The sequence below is a fragment of the Arvicanthis niloticus genome, chromosome 25 (assembly GCF_011762505.2).
Source record: "Arvicanthis niloticus isolate mArvNil1 chromosome 25, mArvNil1.pat.X, whole genome shotgun sequence".
Lineage (NCBI taxonomy): Eukaryota > Metazoa > Chordata > Mammalia > Rodentia > Muridae > Arvicanthis > Arvicanthis niloticus.
The window spans coordinates 22532757-22554023 of NC_133433.1; the positions used below are offsets into that span (position 1 = coordinate 22532757).

General features: G+C 44.5%; 1 protein-coding gene across 5 annotated transcripts in view; it reads right to left on the reverse strand.

The window, feature by feature from the left end:
* The window catches only part of Chd7 (chromodomain helicase DNA binding protein 7), a 183962-nt gene that overhangs the window by 113496 nt on the left and 49199 nt on the right, over positions 1-21267 (reverse strand). For all 5 annotated transcript variants that reach the window (XM_076924229.1, XM_076924231.1, XM_076924230.1 and 2 more), the window contains exon 2: positions 7085-8900. In XM_076924229.1, coding sequence (XP_076780344.1) covers positions 7085-8728 — 1644 coding nt within the window. In that variant the 5' untranslated portion in view covers positions 8729-8900. The remainder of the gene's footprint in view (positions 1-7084; positions 8901-21267) is intronic.

The window sequence follows — 21267 nt, forward strand, 5'->3', positions numbered from 1 at the left end:
AAGTCTATGAATAATCAAGAATATTCAATAAGTCTATTGGCTCTCTCCCTCATTTACAAGTGATCTAGTAACCTAAAGTTGCTCGCCTCAGCACTAGCAGGGAATCACATCGTGCAATCTCCTACCACTCAGTAAGGCTGCTACAAGTCCAGAAAAGCCAGTGGGTGAAGACAAGATTCCTGTGTTTTGCTGCAAACTGGTGTCCTAGCCTATCAGGAGATAGGCAGATCATGAGTTCTGTCCCCCACTTGGGAACTGCCTCAGGATAGGTGTGCTTCTGAAAGCCTCATAGGTTTTCCCATGCCTCCTTGTCCTACCACTTCATCACAGCGTGTGGACCAAGCAGATAAGACAGAAAACCTACTGGGATTGCTCACACCTTAGAGTGCCAGCTTTTGCTTACACAACCCTCACTAAGGTCTTGAGAATCTACTGAAACCTATGATGCCAAATTACTTGCAATAAAAATACATAGATAGATGATAGATAGACAGACAGACAGACAGACAGACAGACAGACAATAAAAGACAGAAAGGTATAGAGAATTGGTTAAGTCAGGTACAGCAGCTCAGAAAGAGCATGCTCTTCATTAAGGAGAGTGTTTACTTCCAACTGCCTGAGTCACAACTTTCACTCAAACACTAAAACAAGAGGCAAGGAAACTGGAGAACTTGCCTGATGCTTGTATGTATTAGAAATGGCCTCTCCAAAAGCTAGTTTTGTGTCAACTCTGTAAACTTGTATCTGTTTCTTTGTAATTTTCCAGCCTCACTTAATTTCTCCTGTTCTTAAGTGTATTTGAAAAAAAAAAAAAAAAAAAAAAAAAAGGAAAACATTCTAGGACAAAGAAAAAACAAACAAACAAACAAACACAACCACCTAAACTGCAGCCTCACTCTCAGCTCCACACTGGTAACTACACTCAAGTACGAGGTAGGACAGACAAAAGCCCAAGCTACTTGCACATCTGATACTGACTTCTGCTCTGACAGAAGCACAGGGCTAAGGGTAAGCACTGCAGCAAGGGAAGACCATGACGACCATCTCTCATGTACCTAGCTAGAGCCTGTCTACAGATTTACATTTCCAACTAGGGAGTCTGGAGTGCCCTTAGGATGTCAAGACATCAGGTCTTCTCCAGGTTACTTTTACCAATGTCTGTTCCCTCATTTTCTCTCAACCTGCTTATTGTTTCCTGACCAACTATGCTCTACAGTAATACCAGAGCACTTCTGAATGGTGGCTGCAATAACGAATAAACAAGCAGAGGGTGAAAGATAGAGAGGGGAAGGAGACTGAAGACGGCTTTGGGTAAAAGGCCAGCTTCTTCCTTACAGGCAACAGTTTACAGACAGCAGCAGAGAACAGGCCTGTACTAACACAGAGATTTAACAGCTCATGGTATCCATACACCATTTGAAGTTAAAATCTTGAAAACGACTGGCAAGCTACCTTCCGAAGAAACACACTGTGTTTCTTACAGGTTCAAACAAACAAACTCTCAGTGACCTCCCCTTCGAGAAAGGTGCTGAGAACTCTCGTGTATTCAAACCTTTCAATTTTCATCTGCTGATGCTGCCTAGCAGTGTGAATACTTGTCTGTCCTTAGAAAGGATGGGAACCTCTGTCCTGGAGAACTTGTGCCATAATTATATGAAACAATTTCTGAGATATATGTATGTGTATATATACACATACATATATACACACACTATATATAAGACATATATGTATATATGTATCATATATACACATATGTATGTATATACTACATAATAACAAAATAAATACTTGAGAAATGTTGGGCAGGATGTTATACTGAAATAACAAAATCCCAGGCCTATCTAAATGTAAGCCTGTGCCTCCCTCCACCAACCATCATACTGTCAACCCCTGCCTTTTATAAAGTGCTTGGTGGAGAGCAAATGCTAAATTTTCCCAAGTGTTGTTAAATGGAGGCACCCAAGATCCAACATGAACTGACAGTATCTAACAATGGATTCTGAGCCAGGCATGAGGCTCCAACCTGTATCAGCACTTGGAGGCAGAGGATAGAAGATCATATGTTAGTGTGGGCTATCCACAGTGAATTTGGAGGTAGTCTGAGCCACAAAGCAAGAACCCGTCTCAACAATATTTAAAGCTTGGATACTAGGGGCTAGAGATTCTACTCAGTGTTTAGAGTATTCACTGTCCTTGAGGAGGGCACAAGTCTGGATCCCAGCAACCACGTGAGGATTCACAACCTTCGATAATCCCAGTTAGAGATCTGATGCCCTCTTCTGGCCACCACGGGCTTCTGCATGCATGTAGAGCACATAAACTCAGGCAAGTACACAGAGTTGACAAAGTTACTTGGTTCCCTGTGGCATTTAACAGCAGCCTAATACCTAACTTTACAGATAACTGAAAAACTAAACTCTTATTATATGTCAAATTTGATAATCACAGAAAATCGTCCCTTTTTAAAAAAACAGAAGCCATCTAAGAGATGCAGTCATCTCTGAGGCATCCGTGTTTTCTGTGGGACTTTAACTCTATACTTGGCACTTTCTATTTTAAACTCACTAAAATTCTGACCTCTGAGGCAAATCAGCTCTGGAGAGAAGGAAATGTCAGCAGAGAAAAAGGTGTCAGGAGATCACTCATGAAGCCAAAGCATATGCAAATTCAGTCAGAAGAGAGGCTTCATGAGAGTCAGTAGGCTGCTACAAGGAAATGGAAGGAAAAGGCAAACATGGAGCTTTACCAAGGATTCATGAAGAAGCCAGTATACCCCAGCAGGCGGGGTGACTGTGCTGTCAACGGAGGGCCAGCTGCTCCAACGATGTTTAGCAGGCCCATGCTCTGCAGGTGTGAGCACATGGAAACGTCTGTGAACGCCCCTCATGTTAGAAGCTGGATTTCTTTACAGTGACTTTTATTTCCCATCTTGCTCAGACAAGTTTAAAGGTGTAAAGGCACAGGCAACAGTATATGTAGCCGTCCGTCACAGGTGATGCATGTGCTCATCACTAAAAAAAAACCCGGCATTTTGCATTTCTAATTGCAATTTCCATTCAGGTGGCTTGAGACGTATGGTCAAATTTCCCCACAAATTTACAATGATTTATAATGATTCTACCATACAGGGTAAGTGCAGAGTGTCAGGCAAGGACTAAGTCAGGTTTCCAGGAAAAGGTTTTCCAGAAGGCTTTTAAACTGTTCATAAGATGACACAGAAAGGTAGCAACAACCACTGGTTCTTCTAGATCTTTTATTTATTTCTAAAAATTCGGGGGGAGAGGGGGGGATGGGGGATGGCACAGGAGCATTATTATATAGAAGTCTAGACCTTAACTTCTGTTCTCCTTTATGGTCAGTGTTTAAGGGCCAAACTAAGGAATTGAACACAAACACATCCAAATTACACTGATTCTAAGAACACAGCGTTTCACATCCTAAAAACTCCACCAGAATTTCCCATCTGAGAAAACGACCCAGGAACTGGTAAACATGGAACTGTGCAATACAAGTCACTGAGCAACGAGGGACTTAGCTACAACCTGAGGGATGGTCCACTTAGAGAAGCTTTTCAAATGACACAACTCGTTATTCTGGTGCACAGTGCAAGAGCCATTCTGTCAACTTTGTATCACAGCTGGCTAAGCCTTAGCTGCTCCCTTCGCCCTCCATCCACCCTCCCTCAACTCAGACTGACCCTCCATTCCTCCACAAAGAAAGCTGCTTCCCCCATTGGGTTCTCTTTTCCTAAAAGCAAGGCTGCTTGCTATCCTTCCACCAGAAGCACAGAGAGTACCTCCATTGTTTGAGAAATGTTCCCTGAAATCAAGGAAATAAAGTCAAACCACCATAATAACATCTGACACTAAAATTAGTGAAGCCAACTTGGCCACGACAGTGGTTTGTTTTTGGGGTTCCCACCAGGCTTTCACAAGACCTACTAATGTCACTGTGCTCCCAACCAGAAGGTAGAGAAACACCTTTTTTTAGATAATGAAATGAAGACCCTGGGGCTACGGAAGTTGCTCAAGTAAAGGGACAGGAATGTGCGGCTCTGCTACCAAAAGCTCAGACTCCAAGCTGTACTTTTTCTTCCTACCACTGTTTCTAAACACTATGGCTGGGGCCTATGATATCAGAACTGCTTTTAAATGACAGTGAGTTTTTGCTTTCTCTCCATAAAATATTTAAGGAATACAACTTGTTTTGTTTTGTTTTTGTTTGTTTGTTTTTTTAAGTGCAAAAACTTGCTGGACCATCGTGGTGTACACCTTTAATCCCAGCCTGGTCTACAGTATGAGTTCTAGGACTGCCAGGGCTCAGGGCTGGATGGGTCCGCTGGAAAAACTCACGAAGTGAATGACTGCAGGAATTCAGTGGGCAAATTACATGCATATTTCAAACTAATGGACTAGCTTCCCTGATGCTGGCACGAACTTGAACTACCACTGTATCTTATGAAATTCAGCTTGGATTTGGTAGTTCTAAAGCAAAGCACAATTAGAATAATGTAGTTGCCAAGGCTGAGTCACCCAGAAAGACAGACTAAATCATATGAGAGCATTCTGAATTATCCACAACCAACCTCTTCACACCTGGCAACCTAAGTGTGTATGTGTGTGTGGTGGGGGGAGGGAGGGCTTGGGGGAGAGTACCCATCAGCACAAATCAGATTTACTATTTTATGTCTTAAGTGAAACTTTATTAATATGCAACCTGTTTCCTTAAAATAAAATTAAACTTACATTATCTACACATGCAATAACAACTATAAGAAGCCTGGGTGTCAGAAGGTCATAAACTATCTCCTAGAGAAGAAAGGGTATCGCCAGGGTTGAGTTACCCAACCTGAGCCTCTGGGGCCACTCCCATTCAGGTGTCACTGAAGGATCAGGTTCAGGGAGGTTACTATCACCAAGCTGCTTAGGGGCAAACAGGGATTCAAACACCCTTCCGACTTTATTTTTCAAAACAACTGACTGCCTCAAAACCCGAAGAGGTTACCAAGTTAAACACAAATAGGGAAGGAAATGTTAAGAAAAACACAAACAGAACGAAACCTGCAAAGAAACACCAGTTCAAATGTCTGGGCCTGCGACCTTGTAAATGCTCTGAGCTTGTCTTTTGAGATGCCTACTTAGAGAGCAGTAATCTTGGGGGTCTCCCAGGCTAGAGCACAAAACACCCATGGGGCACCCATATAGCAGTATCCATGGGGCTCAGAAGCAAGGGCCGCTACTGTCCTCTGAAAACAGGAAGTGATGAGAACTCTCTTCTGGGGGCCACCACAATATCCTTCCCACTGCTAGGATAAAAAGTTAGAAACAAGCATTTCGAAGACCCCTCTACTCCCCCGACTCACCCTCCCCTAATCTTTTTTGTATTTTAAGCAAGGTTTTCTGGACAGCCCAGGCTGGCCTCCAGTTCTCAGAGATCCTCCGCCTCGGCCTGGGGTTAATGGAGCTCACCACCACCTCTCAGCACCATCCCTTCCTTGCTAACACAATACTTTCCCAAAACTAGGCCACATTCATTTCTGCCCCCGAGGTACCGAGGTCGGCCCACCCTAGGACAGATCCTGAGTCAACAGGAAGGAAAACCTCAGATCTGGCTCTGAAGCTGGCTCTCCATCAGGACAAGCAGCTCTGATGGCAGCTGTCTTCCCATTTCCTATCAGCCTCTGGGTATGCTGGAGGAAAGAGTGAGGGAAGATTCCCAGGATCCCTTTCCAGAAGGCTGATGGTTCTGTCCACTGGGTGGGTATGATGAGCCACCTCTGCAGTGCTCCTGAGACACTGGGTGTACCACAGAGCAACCATACCTTGGCTCTGGCAACCAAGGGCAGGCTGAAGCCCCAGCACCACTCGGCTGAACTGTGCACTGAATGCATCGTGAGGGCAGGCCCTTCCCTTTACCCAACCTCAGCCTTCTCTGTTTCCACTACCAGATCCATCCCTATCTCTGATTCCAACTGTCTTCACAAGCCTGGACAGCTGCTTCCTACTTCCTGCTGCTCACCCATCTTTCCAAAGATGACATGACCACCAGGAGTAATTCTTCATTTAAGTCCAATTCTGTAAAACAGGACACGAGCTCCCAGCATCCTCTCCCTGGCCCGAGCCTTCCCTCTCAAAGCTGCTTCTCCCTGCAGAGAACTCAACTCCAGGTGCACATGTTGGGGGAAATCACCTTAAAGCACATGAAATATCTGCAGGAATCACTTCCCCAAGGAAAGTTTTACTGGAATTTCAACACTCTTCCTTCACAGGTACTTCCTCTTCCGGGACATCTGTCACGTAAGCACTTGTGATCTTCCACTCTGTTCTGTATTCACACAGAAGTCATGGTTTCCCAAATTGATTAAGTCCATCAGGAAGAACCAGTATGCCATACAGTTCTGAAACCACCCCCTGTGCCCTGCCCCCCACAAAAGCCCAAGGGGATGAATATGCACTCAGAAAAATCTGTTCCTATACGCACTGCTCTTCACAGGTCAAGGCCATGAAGACCAGAATACACAAAGGACGGAGGTGCAGGGGAATGCCTCTGTAAATATGAATTGGCAAAGCTAAAAAAAAAAAAAAAAAATCTTAACTTATAAAACCCCGTGATCCTTCTGTGCCGGCACACAAATCTCAAACCAACTCCTATAAATTACCATTCCCTGTCATTTCCTACAGATCTCGACGTAAATTCACACTCTCAACAGTCGGTAAATTAAGTACTATAGAAACACATATTTCACAGCTTCCCACAGAAGGTAAACAGAGGGAGATAGAAGGGATGCTGATACACAAGCAATTGCTGGAAACCAAGTTACAGTGTACTCTTCAAACAGCGCAAAAGGGGGTGGGGAAGAGTGACAAAGAACCTTTTCCTAACCAGTCTCAGACAACTACCACTACTAGCTGCAGCTTTACACCCAGCACAGTTCCCAGGACAGTGATTAAAGAACTCTTGAATGAATGAACCAGTGAGTACAGAAGGGTGGGGCGACTCTGAGGCAACCTACAAAGGATAATTCCGTTAGACAAGTTAACAGTGTTGCGGCTGCAGGGCAGGCGGTCTGCATCCCCTTACCTGATGCACAGGCACTTTCTGCGGGGTATTCTGGGGTGACGGGTGAAGTTGTGCCCAAGGCTGGTGATGGGGGTGTGGAGGTGAAGACTGGTGCAGGCCTGGGTGGGGCTGCAGTGGAGGACAGGTTGGCAACTGCTGAAAGGATGGCTGCTGACCAGGGTGCTGTGGGCCAGGTATCAGTCGTTCCTGGATTGCTTGTGGATCCGCAAGACCAACACCAGGGCAACCATTTGGTCTCATGTGTCCGGTCAGCTCCCTGGGTGCCGAGGACATGCCCATGAATGAACGAGGCTGCTGCATGTTTCTGGGGCCTATATTCCTCTGTCCGATTCCCATGGCACCAGGGGGCTGGTGAGATGGCTGAGGGTGGGGCATATTTGGATAACTGCCAACTTCCATTGGCATCCCAGCGCTTCCAGGCCTGACTTGCGGCGGAGGCGTGCCTGCTGGATTACTCATTGCTTTCATGGGTGACATGGGAGGTGGAGAGGCATAAGTTCCCTGAGGCTGTGAAGGGTGCATAGTTTGTGTGTTCATTTGGTTAAGTGAGCCACTGGAGTGGATGGGCTGCTGGTGCATGAGTCCCTGACCACTGTTTGACGGGAATCCTACAGCATTGGGGTATCTTGGTACGGACTGATTCATTGGAGTACTGTTTGTAAGGCCTAGATTTTGATTCATCCCTGTACTGTTAACTAATCCCTGATTTAGGTTACTGTAAGGATATCGAGAATACTGCCCTGAGTTGTTTACAGTAGGGGAGGGGACCGTCTGGTTCCGAGAACTAAAGTTAAGGGTTTGTGGCCTGACAGCCCCTTGTTGGGGGGGATTGGGGGAGAATCTGGGACTGTGGGCAACGGATTCTCCGTGGAGAGCAGCGGGGTGGTGGTGAAACTGCTGCTGTACCGGGTGACGCAGGGAAGGGGCCATGCTGGGGCTCTGCTGGGGCATGTGGGACAGGTGGCCAGGTCCTGAGGTGGCGATGAAAGGGCTTCCCTGACTGAGGCCCTCCTGGCCTTGGGGAAACTGGCTCATCCTCTGTTGTGGCTGCCCATGCTGCTGCATGGAGAAGTCCCCACGTGCCATATAGCTGCCCATCTGCTGCATGTGCTGGGGGTGGCCCTGTGCCGGTGGCCCCGACGGAGCTGGCTGTGGCTGCTGTTGCTGGTAGGGGGCTCGTATCTGGTCTGGTACCTGAACGGCCCGGGGGCCCCACATGGAGCCGCCATCCACAAAAGATTGCCCGTGCCTTTCGTTCTGCATGCCGGGATACACCCCCATCTGACCGCCACCACTGCCTCCGTGTGGCACCTGGGGAACGGGAGGGGTGTGATACTGTGAGTGCGGAGATGCCAATCCGTTCCCGGGGGCGCTGCCCATCATCCGGTTAGGCTGATCCATCAGATGCATCTTTTGTTCGTACTGATTATAGTGATCGAAATGGGTCAACTTGGTTTGATTCTGATTAGGGGAAGGATGGTGGAGGGATGGCTGTAAGGAGGGAAAACCTTGGTCTATGGGCATTTGCTGACCCATGGGATTCACTGGGTTTTCAGGGTAGCCACATTCCCCAAGGCCTTCAAGGCCTTCGCTGAACAGATTCCCATCCTCGCCAAAAAGACTCATCATTCCTGGATCCGCCATCTTCTTCTAACACACGGCTCCTCCAAACACAGCTTGGGAGCTTGTCTGTGCTTCACTTCTCTGGGGTGCTTGTCCTCAAAACCTATAATCCTTAACTAATCTTCTTCATGTCATTCTAGATTTCCTTAATTCTCGTGGCCCCTGCAGTGTCGGCGAAGTCTGGATATAGGTCCTGGAAGGGAGTGGGGGGTGGGAAGAAAGAAAAAAGAAAACAAAGAATTAGGAACAAATGATAAAAGCTGCTGGTATTTTACACATTTGAATTTAGTTCCCATCAACAATACAAACCCAGGCCCCTTGCTGAGCTGTATTTTACAAATCTAGTTCACTTTAAGGGAAACTCATTAGCTTCTACGAGAAGCATTATGATCCGTTACGTGGAAAGGCGGCAAAACACTAACCTTAACCTTAAATTAATCCATTCACTACACTTCCTCACATTCCCTTCTTGGATGGAACAGAACAAAAGGACACAACATGAAGCAGCAGCAGCTGCCACAGCAGGCAAGCAGATGTATGAATATAGCCAGCAGCCCATCTGCTGGGCTAAAGCCCTGGAAACGCTCTGGTTCCCAACAGCCGCCCTTAACCTCACTCCCCTGAGCGGTAATCAGATGAGCGGTGAGCACGGCACCGAGGACTGGGAAAAGCCCAACTTAGTCAAATTGACTGGAGGATTATACAAATACCAAAATCAGTCATTTTGTACAAATTAGATATTTACAGCCCACATACAACTCTGTAACAGCAACAGAAGCATCTAACAAGAAAGCGCCCGTAATGAGGTTGAAAAGCAAGCTCAAGAACCGCACAATAAATTCATAATTTCATTATGCTTAATAGCGGGAATAGACAAGATTCAGAAAGAGACTACAAGTGAAGCTTTCATTCACCGTGAGGACCAATTTCACTCATGGCGCTGGGCCCACCACGTTCCAGAATCGTGGGGCGGATGGTAGCAGGGTCGAGACACCGGCTCCATTATACCCACACCCCCAGTGACTACTCAGGAAAACTAGTTGTAGATACTATTCCTGTTGGTAGAGACACAGACTTTTTCAGAAACTAGCCAAAACTGGATGATACTTTAACAGAAAAAAAGTTAAAAATATCCACCAGACCTTTTAAAAACCTTATAGGACAAAGCAGGACACAGCAGGGAGTGGGGCTAGCTGGCATCCCTTCACCTCCGATGCTAACTGCATAGCTTCCCAGCTTTCTGCCTTACCTATAAACTCTTTCTGATAGATTTGGGGTCAGATTAAAATAACCAATTTGATTCGAAGAATGCTTCAACAACCAAAACAGAAAAGTGTTTTTGTTCACTGCTTATTGAATCAACAACCTAATAAAGAATGAATTCACGTAAGAAAAAAAAATGCCTAAAATCTTAGACATCTTTGGAATTTAACTCATTGATTTCCTCTCATAAGCACACTAAGCACTGGGTGTTACTGACCCACTTGGGGCACAGGGCACATGATGAAAAATTTACAGTGATGCTCTAAACAGACTCAGTCATGAATTCTACTGTGGATTTCTACAAGAATATGCAAATAACCAACTCTGTAAGGAGTCACCCACGAGACAGATAGCCCCCTCTTCTATCTGCCCGATCCTAAGGTATTCTTAACACGGAGGAAACTCTGTTTATGGAAATGTAAACAACATTCCTGCTCACTGTCAGCACCACAGACACGACACCTGAGAGGGTCTCCGGGTCTGCAGCTTTCAGGTGACAGCTGTCAGCCAACGTCAAAGGTCTCCTCACTCCGCCACTAACTGCCATATATTTTCTGATCTACCTTCTCCAAATACAGAGGTCAGACAGGAGAGAATCAAGTACACAGGAAAGCTGTTTCTGTGAAAATGTGCTGCTTTTTTTTTTCTTTTGCAGAACAACTAAAAGTCCAGAGCAAGGAGTAAATAAAAATCTCCTGTGCCAAGTGCAACAAATATTGATAAACTGAATTTGTGCCTAACCTAAAAAACTTCAAGAGTCAGTCTTCATTTGCCCAAGGTTCACTCTTAACTTTCAAGGAAATAGATGTTGCAATGGACTTGATAACAGCTTAAGCCAGCCATACAGCCCACTTACCACATCAGCTTAAGGAAGGTAGGAAGTATCACTTAAATGTTCTAGAAGGCCTTCCTTCATATCCCAACAGTTTCATCTGCTGGGGCATACCAAGTGTGTGTGGGAGTAAGAATGCCACTGCCTGAATAGATCCTGCCCGCCTCTGCCCTGGGGTAAAAAGAGCACAGAGGGCCCTGGTACCCTCTCCTGTAGGACCAGGAAGCCCGGGGCATTGCAGACCCTGCTTGAAGCCGCAGCAGTGGAGTTGACACTTGCTTTTTATCAGCTAAGGACCCGGCAGAAGGGAAAAGGAAGTTGTATGGGCAGGAGAAGAGACAAAACAGGCTCGCTGAGAGTAATTATACCAGACACTTGGCTTTGTTCCCCTCCTTCCGGTTCCCTACTCATTCCCATTAACAATCCACTCCCCGAGGCACGAAAAATGCCAGCATTATAAGGCGTCGAGTAAGCATGTGACCCACTGCAGCTGTGACCTGCTCAGGTGTGCCCCAGGCAAGAGTTAAGAACCTGTGGCTCCGCAGTCTACCATCAGTGACTGCCAGCTCTCTGGCCACCAAGGCCACCCAGCTTCTCTTCTGACACCTCGAACCAAGAGGCAACTGTGTCAGGAATCCATCTAGTAACCACGGTCCATACGTCTGATCTGAGCTAACCTAATTAATTGATTTTGGTCGATTTTTTTTTTTATTACTAAGACCATCTGAATGACCACTTTCCCAAATCGCAGCTGGGAGACAGAATTCTCAGTTTTTCTAACATGTTTAAAATAAAACTCCATTTTGAAGGCTTCACCCTTCTCTACACTGAATGTCTACATTACCTGTGCCTATATATCTCTGTTGAGCGGGCCACACCTAAGTAACAATCAGAAAAGAAGGGTTCACTTTCTAGTAGCTATGCATTAAAAGCTATGCATTGAAAGAGAAGGAAACAAATTTTAATAATTTAACCCGTATGAGCAGTATGAAACCGGGGTGTGAACTCAAGGAGCGTTCGTTCACAAGATGCATGCTTGCCGCGGTGAGGCAGGGGCACAAGACTGCCACCCAAGAGAACTATCAGCACAGGCAGAAGCTCAGTGCCAGTGGCAAGCAGCTCTGAGCTGACAAACACTTTTGGGCCTCTGCCCCATGCTCCTCTTCACAGATGAAAAACCCTTGTATAAGCTAACAAGACTCTTAGATTAACATCTAAATGGCAAACAGTTCCCCGAAGGCAAAGGGACGCAGGGATGAAGGAGGGCAGAGGCCGAAGGCTCACATAAGCTCCACTGGAGTCAGAGATGAACCCACGAAGCATGGCTTCCTCACCCAACAGAAGCGCATTCCTCTCAAGGAACTTTCCATCAGATGTTAGTTTAGGAACAAGCAGGTAAGAGAACCACGTGGGGACTGCTGGTAATTTTCCTGGAAATCAACAGGCAGGTCTAAAGACGTAAACAGCACAAAGACCCAGCAGTGAACGAGAATGCAGCTCCCAGTACTGGCCTAGCGTGAGCAAAGCCCTGGGCTCGATCTCTAGTGCCACAGGACTCCTGAATCTTCCTTAAATTAAGAGAATACAAATCAGCAGCAGTGAGAGCAACAAACACACAAGAAGTCAATGAGAAGTCATGAATATTTGAGACGTAAATGATGTCATTGCAAGTTAGTTTTTATTAGGTTTTATTAGATTTATTGATTTTCTATTTAATGCAGTTACTTTCCAACCTCACAAAACTTAACCAATTCCTAATTGCCCCACCATTCTGGAAACACAATGGCTTTTGTGCACCTGAGTTTTAATGCAGTGCCACGATACAGACGTTTTAATCACAGGCACAGATTAGAAACCTATCCAGGAAAAAAGGTGAATTCAAAACACCTTTCGGATGCAAATATTTCCTCTAGTTCAACCACATAGGCAGCAGGAGTTTTCTGTGAATGTCCAGCACACTTTGGCAAGTGTGAAGTTGTAGGGTGTTTGCCCGTGAGAGACTGAGGATTGCTTGGCTCCTGCTAGCCCCTCTGTGGGCAGCTCTTTCAACTTCTCTTCTTTACCTCCAAAGACCTGAAAAGAACTGGCAGAGACTCTGCATGGAGGGAAGTATCCATCAGAGTTTCCCAAGGCATGCCCAGCAGCTGGAACAGTGTATCACCACCCTCATCACAACCCAGAAAGAGGCCACTCTGTCACCAAGGAGACAGCACTACCAAGAGAAGAACTGAATCCACATGGTGATAAGTGAACACACAGAAGATAAAAGGTTTGCTGCTGAGCCTGAATTCAAACAGAAAGTCCTAAGCAGAGCCCATGGGCAGCTATCTCCCCACCGGCCACACAGCCTCCAACAGCCAACTTGGAAAGAGGGAAGTCCAGTGGGGCCAAGGCTTGCCTTTGGAAGAGGCATCTCTCCAGATGACAAACATCCAGATAAAAGAAGCAGGAAGTGCCCCTTCAAATCACAACATCAGAACATCAGTTCATCACCAGGCAGCTTCAAATCGGCCTCCTGTACCAAGTGGGGCCCTTCCGGAACTCTCTGGCCAAGACCACATTTTCTTCCCCATTAATTTTCCTGGGCACTGTGGGATATGCTACGACTGTGTGGCCTGAGCCAGCAGCTACTAGCCATGTGTTGCCTTTTAAAATCATTAAAGTTAAATAAATTTTAAAAAGCAGTTCTTACTCTTAAAAACCACATGAATTCAAGTGCTCAAGAGCTATTCATCAGATAGGACACAGATGCAACACCTGCATCAGTGTAGAAAGCCCACCAACAAAAAAACACTACACACTGCTTCCATCCTATTTGGAGAAAGACCATTCTGAATAGTGACCATCTTGGTCATGAAAGTTTGTATTGTTTCAAAGGCCAATACCATCCCCTGTGCTATATACTATGCGGTATTTTTCTATATGTTCACCTTAACTATACTTTCAACCTCCAAAATCTCTCCTTTCTCTACTTCCTAACAAAGATTTCCATTTTGATCATTTTAGTTGTGATAGGAATAATTCTCAACTGTACAGAAAATTATTTAGAAAGATGTTAATTCCTTCTGAAGGCCTGAATTAGTCCAAACAACATATTAAAATAAGCCTGGGAGCTAGATGTGGTGGCTTACATCTTTAATCCCAGCATTCAGGAAGTAGAGGGAGGTAGATCACCTTGAGTTCAAGGTCAGCCTGGCCTAATTATCCAATTCCAAGCTATTGCTACTGAGTGAGACCCTGTCTTAAAAACACCACCAAAGAAATAAATAAAGAAATGAATAAATAACCAAACAAGTAAGAAATGAATGGATGGATGAATGAATGAATGAATGAATGAGGCAAAACACAAGGAACTGGTTATGCAACTTAACATAGAGGCCATGCTTGGTAAATATATGACCTTGGATTTGATCCCCAGAACCACAAAGTGAGTTTTAAACCTTAACAAAGACTGCAGGGATGACTTTCATTTTTTTTTTCACCAGATAATAACCAATCTTGATTATGTTAGATACTCGACACTCTGCATATACAACACTAAACCAAGCAGATATGGCCCCATCGCCAGGCAGCTTGTGCTTTATAGCAAATCCCCTCGAAGATTCTGAACTTGCTCAATTTGCTCCAGTCTCAGGTCTGCCTGGACCTAGACCACTACCTCATCCTCCACCTCCTCTTCCTCCTGCTCCTTCTCCCTCAGACAGACTCTGGGTGACCTGGTTCTCTAAAGTCCAGAGAATGGCCAATCCTCTGTAGACTACAGACTCAATGAGCCATTTCTTGCTTCCTGTGAAATCCTTAAAGACCTTCCCTTGGCTTTCAGGATCTTGTCTACAAGTCTGAGTGTGGCTGAATGCATGCTACCATCAGATGCCCAAGTACCTCCTCCCTCCCATTATGAACTCTGCCCAAATCCAGGAAAATCAAACTCTGGAAGATTAACAACCATCCCTCTGCTTTCTCACTTGCAACTTGTTTTGCTCCGGCCTCCTTGTCCCCTCACTGTGCAGCCTGGCTTCTTCTCCATCTAAGATCCTTGTTCCTGTTAGCAGCTGTCTGAGGATGTTTCCCTCCCTGACCACCTAGCCAAGAGTCACAATGCACCCTGCATTCTGCTGCACTTTCTTGTTTCTCTGACTCTTCCTAGAGATTAGAAACTAGCCCTTTGAATTGGGGTCTGAGGACAGGACCACTGGACCTCAGCCGGCTTTGCAAAATACAGTCTCAGAGCATCCCTACCCCCACCCTCGACCCTGTACTCGGAATCTGCATATGAATGTTGGGAAACTCGGCTCACAGACTAGGAGTCTTTCCTCCGTGGCAGGATGGAGGGCCACTCAAAGCCAGAACAATAACTAGTGACACATGTTCCAGGAAACCAAGCAAGTGATACAATGACAGAGCTTTTAAAGGAAAAGAAGATTCTGGTATCAGCAACTGACCAACAATGATGACTTCATCTAAAAAAGTTTCAGCAGTTCTTGGTGGCAGATTTGGATATTTAATAGGTTATAAGCAGTGGGCATCTAAGGGTTGTTTATAACATGTCCATCTGCTTACTGATCATTTTGTTAAGGGAAAAAAATTCAGTTAACAATAGTCTAGTGCCATGTTACATAATGCACTATTTCACAGGTTTCTTGCAGAAACCTTTCAGTTATTTCTACATAACTTTGAGATGGCTGGATATTCTAAACTGCCTTTCAGATGAAAATCTCCCAACCCCCATTAGCTGAGAACTAGTAACTGCTTTAAAGGTAACAATCAAATAACACTGAGCTAACAACTTAAGACTCTGAAGGTCCCGGGCTTTTTTTTCTAAATGATCAAAATGATCACGCTGCCCTATCCCCAAGTTGTACCACTCTAGTACAAAAATCAGAAACTACATCCTTTGGAGAAAGGCCTTCACACTCTGCAGCTTGGCCCTAACTGTCACTCCCTGAAGCCAGCTCCTTGAAGACAGACCATGAGCCGGCAGGCAGCACCCTGGCCTTAGCCCAGAGGCCTCACATCTCCTACCATACCGATGAAACAAATTCAGCACCGTCTTCTTGCTACATGCAACTTCTCATGGGCCCACAGAAGACTATCAATGAAGTCTAATAACACCACAGATTTCAACATTAAGCAGCACAAGAGAAACGAGGACACACACACATCTATATATACACTATTGTATGGTATCCTTGTACACAAATAAAATGTAAACTGTGCATCTAATCTCATTACCTTTTAACATTATCCTGAGTAACTTTCATTAACTTTAGGTTGTAACTATAATACAGAAGATAAAAGAGTAAAGAGGCAGATCCAGAAATACATAAACTTTTTAGTTAACATATTTAAGCTGAAGAAAAATTTTGACTCAACCATCCTGCCAAAGACTAATATGAATTTTCTAAAACTTCCTGATTGCCAATCTTATTCAGTGTTATAAAATACCCTGGGATTTTATAAACAAAAGGGCTAATGACACCACCACACTTATCAGCCTAATAAAAAAAAAAATAACATCAGAAAATACTTTGACTCACTTTTTAATCTATTTTGAGGTACTGATTTCCTGTATACACACCCACCTGAGTGCTAAGCCTCATAACAGATGGGTGCAAAAGAGAAGAAGTGGAACAGATACCCTGGGGCCATCCTTTGCCCAGGTAACCAGGCATCCCAGACTCTTAAAGGGCACCTGAGGCAAGATGCTCCTGTGGGAAACAGTTTACTTTGTGCAGCTGAACCAGCCACTTGCAATGGACATTTCCTATATTCTTTTACACTAAAAGGGGTTCTGAAAAGCTGAAAAGCACCCCCCTTTTTTTGTATTTCAGAGGGAGTTTTAAAGTGTATTCAATTGGGCTGGAGAGATTGGTCGGTGTGGGTTTTTTATTTGTTTGTTTTGTAGGTTTGTTTGTTTTTGCCTCCAGAAGACCTGGCTTCAATTCCCAGCACCCACATAGAACTTCAGAATGATCTGTAACTCCAGTTCAAGAGATGTGACACACTCTTCTGGCCCCCGTGGACTCCAGGCATACATATGGTAGACAAATATGTATGCAAGCAAAACACCCATACACATAATACAAGTTTGTAAAATGTAAATGTACTCAATACTACCTTGTTCAAAAGGCAGCATCCAGGGATCATTAAAGGGAATTTCTGATATAGTAGTGTCTTAGTCAATATTCAATGCTGTGAAGAAGCACCATGACCAAAAAGCAAGTTGGGGAGAAAAAGGTTTAGTGTCTTACACTTCCATATTGTAATCCACCACTGCAGGACTTTAAGCCAAGGACTCACCGAGGGCAGGGACCTGGAGGCAGGAACTGAAGCAGTGGTCATGGAGGCTGCTGCTTGTTGGCTTCTCCCTATAACTTGCTCATATGCTTTCTTACAGAACCCAGGACCACTAGCCCAGCGACAGCACTACCCACAATTAAGAAATGCCCTCCAGACTTCATACAGACCAATCTTAATGGAGGCAATTTCTGAATCAAGGTTTCCTCTTCTCAGATGACTACAGTTTGTGTCAAGTTGAAATAAATCTACCCAGTGTAACTAGCCAGCAATATCCTTTACCTCATTTAAAAGGAAAAAAACAAAACAAAAACAAACAAACAAACAAAAAACCTTTAGGCAACACTACAGATGAAAACAATTTGTTCTCTTTGCTAGATCAGCATACATATAGAGGAGGGCAACCTTGTCCGTCAGGAGTAAACCTGACCACAATGGCAAGCAAGTGCCACAGGAGAAATAAAGGCTGAGAGGCTCCTCTGCAAGCTAGACAGCTTTCTAGGACTGACTGATGCCTCAGGCATCAGACTAATGCAAAAGAGAAATACATGGGAATCGTTTAAGATCAGGTTCCAACAGAAGCAAGCGGTCGAATGACAGACTGAATTGTAAAGGGGGGGTCGGGATGTTTGCGGAGCATCAAAGATGCAGAGCGTTCCAAAGCTGCAGGTAACCTCAGAAGGTTAGACCCATGGCAAGGACAGCAGAGCGCACAGCTACACATTCAGTAAGGGAAGTGCTTGATTCTTACTGCAAACAAGTTATGTTGACAAGTGAGGGGAATTAAGCTGCAACGCATAGCAAATAGTCCCATACCCACTATTTCATAAACATTTCAAAATTTAATATAGCTGTAGCTTAACATCTACTCTTACTATATACAAATATGTTCTAGAATAATCAAAATTGCCAGTGTCATCAATGCACTTGATGTGTCTTTAGGCCAATTAAAGGTTTTGCTCACATTAGCATGTAATTAAGAAAAGCTTTTCTGCACTGAGTGTGGTGGCACAGCCTTTAGTCCCAGTACTCGGGGAGGCAGAAGCAGGCAGATCTCTGTGAGTTTAAGGTCAGCCTGGTCTACAAAGCGAACCCGGGGCAGCCCAGGGCTCTGTTATCTACATGTTTAACTTTATATTTTCCAGTGTCTATAGCCAAGGTTCAATCTTCGAGGTTTTCTTTGCAGAAAAATTAATTTTTTACAACATTTTAACACCAGGGTAAATCTGTTCATAAAGCTAAATCAGATTCTTTTTATTAGGTTACATTTTGCAACAAACTCTTATTATTTTGCCACAGTGCCATGTTATTTTGAAAGCTGACTGTAATGGCATGATTCTGCCTCATCTTAATTCCCCTGAAAAATCACCTAGCAAGCCACTTCTGATTCTGTGCTGTGTGTGTGTGTGCACAATTACTAAAACTAGGGTGCTATTGTAACTTGTAGGTAAAACTTTGTGTTTCAGTTTAAAAAGAACTCTTCCTCTCAAATATCTACACTGTGTTCGTTTGGATCCCATATTAATTTTTAAGTGCACCTTAAGTTGGCAAGTAGGGCACACCTCGCTATAAGAAAAGCTTTGTGCAATGAGAAAGCTGCTACCAGCCCCGAGAATGACTTAAACGAGTTAGGCTGCCTGGGAAGTCTTATAGTTATATTTTGTACTTGGTTTAATCAAAAGATTACATGAAGAACCAGACACCTACTTGACCTTAAAATATAGACTTTACTAAGACCTCAGACAGTTGCACAGCCATTTCTAAGATTTTATCAAACTTAACTATATACATCAGCGCTAGATAACGACGTCTATTAAAACTCTAAGTTATTACCCTCAGTAATCACACTTACAGCATAACCCACCCACCTACCCACATTTCAATTTCCCATCCCACGGTCTATGACATCTCTGAACATAAAAAATTCTCCGCCTCATGCCCATCTCTCAGAGGCAACTTTAAAATGTTTTACTATAAAACGAATCCCAAAGAGTTCAGCTGGAGAGCTGGAGAGATGGCTCAGTGGTTAAGAGCACTGGTTGAATTAATTTTATAAAACATCCTTCCAGAGAATCCAAGTTCAAATCCCAGCACCTATATAACAGTTCACAACTGTCTGCAATTCTAGTTTCAGAGGGTCTGACACCCCCACACAGACATACATGCAGACAAAACACCACTGCACGTAAAGTAAGTAAATAAATAAATAAATCAGTTTTTAAAAGGTTCAGCTGAGCTGGATATGATGGCATATGCCTTTAAACCTCACTTAGGAGGCAGAGGAAAAAGGATCTCTGTGAGTTTGAGACCATCTTGGTCTAGCAAGTTCCAAACCAGCCAGGGCTATGTAGTGAGACTTGTTTCAGACAGGCAGATGGAGAGAAAAAAAAAAAAAAGGAATATATTTAAAGATTTCTCACTATTTACTTGGTTTCATGCCAATCAAAACCAGTGACAAGAGCAAACATAGCTCAGATTTTCTTCTGGTTGGTTGGTTGGTTGGTTGGTTGGTTGGGTTGGGTTGGTTTTTGAAAGGGTGTTTCTATGTGTGTAGTCCAGGTTGCCCTGGAATTTCACTACCTGGTCCTAAAACTTCAATAGGAGACAGCTTCTGGTAAAACTTGTAAGATTCCATTTTGTACTTGGAATTGTCTGGACCACCAATACCCAGATAACTTGTACTTGATAACATGCAAACTCAGTAACTACCTAGTGAAATCATGTGTCATCTTTGCAGAATGAATGCAAGTTTTCTGTTTCTTTAACTGCGATGGAGTCCTCTCCACTCTTCCTATTGTTCTTTGGATAATTGCCCCCTTTTAAGGTTAAGCTGTGACTACGGTCTTCATTTTTCTTAAAAACTATTCCAATATTCCCTTCTGTGTCTCTAAATATGCCCAATGTCCCCCATAGGTGGGCACACTATGGAAGAGTTGGGCATGCCACATCTCAATGCCAGACTCAGAGCCTGAGAAGCGACTGCAGAATCATCGTATAACACTTCAGGATATACTAGTACCTCATTCTGCAGCTCAAGAGAGCACAGAAGGGGCCTGGGCTGTGCTGGCTCCCTGAAGGCCTTCCTCACACAGAAGCACAAACTGAAGAGGGAATTACTACAACATCGATGTTTCTGCTAATCCTATGCCATTCAGAAGAACAGCACACTCCACCACCTTTCCAGTTTATGCTGTGTAATGAACTACTCAGGCCTTTCCAAACCTAAGGAGGAGAAGAAGCAAGCATAGCTGGTGTTTCCCACCAATGGGGTCAAAGGAACCAGCAACCCGCATTCTGAGGCATGCAAAGTGGGGGATGGGCTAGGCAAGTACCCTTCCAACTGAGATACATCCTCAGCCATTAAAGAAACTTAAAACCTCATGCTCTTCTGTCACACTGGCCCTATCCAGAGTGTAGCAGTCATGTGATGGCTGTTAATGAATAAGTGGAGAAAATACAGAGCTTTCTCTTCATGGTGTAAAATTCACAGACAAGAGCTGAGGGGTCAGGGCATGTGTTCATACTGTGCAAAGCTCATGGTTTGTGCTCAACACCAAAGGATAAAAAAAGAAATGCATCAGCAATGTCAGTTTAGAAGCCTACCTGAGCTAGCCCCAAAGAGCATGTAGGATGATGGATGGCCAAGGTAGGAAACTGAGACTAACACTCTGCCCTGTGCCAGAAGGCAGCAGAGCACACTCAGATGTCCAAAAGACTTCAGGAAGGCTTCCAGGGTTCCAGAGCAGAAGGGCCCTCTAATCCTTCTTTAATTCAAGAAGCCACTGCCAAGGCCTTGAGTATACTTGTAGAAAGACAGGACTTCAGAAAGGATCGCAGTACAAAAATGTGGAGTTCAGGGAAAGTAGTACTTAGTGTTAGACAAGAGCCAGGAAGTTCATCTTGGCTTTTAGAAGACCTAAAAGAGGAGCTGGGACAGCCACCAACCACAAGCCCTGGCCTCTCTGGACGTTGGGCCCAGAATGGCAACTGGGATTCTGGCCTGGGGGAGTGAATGGTTAAACACTTACTAAACAGTGCAGTACAAAGAAAAGGCAGGTTTTGTGTGGCTAGAAGAGAGGTGTAAGGCAAATTCACTGGGTTCTCCTGAAGGCAGAGTAGCATGGGCTCCAGTGGAAAATGGAGACTGTCCCTAATAGCAAAGGGGATG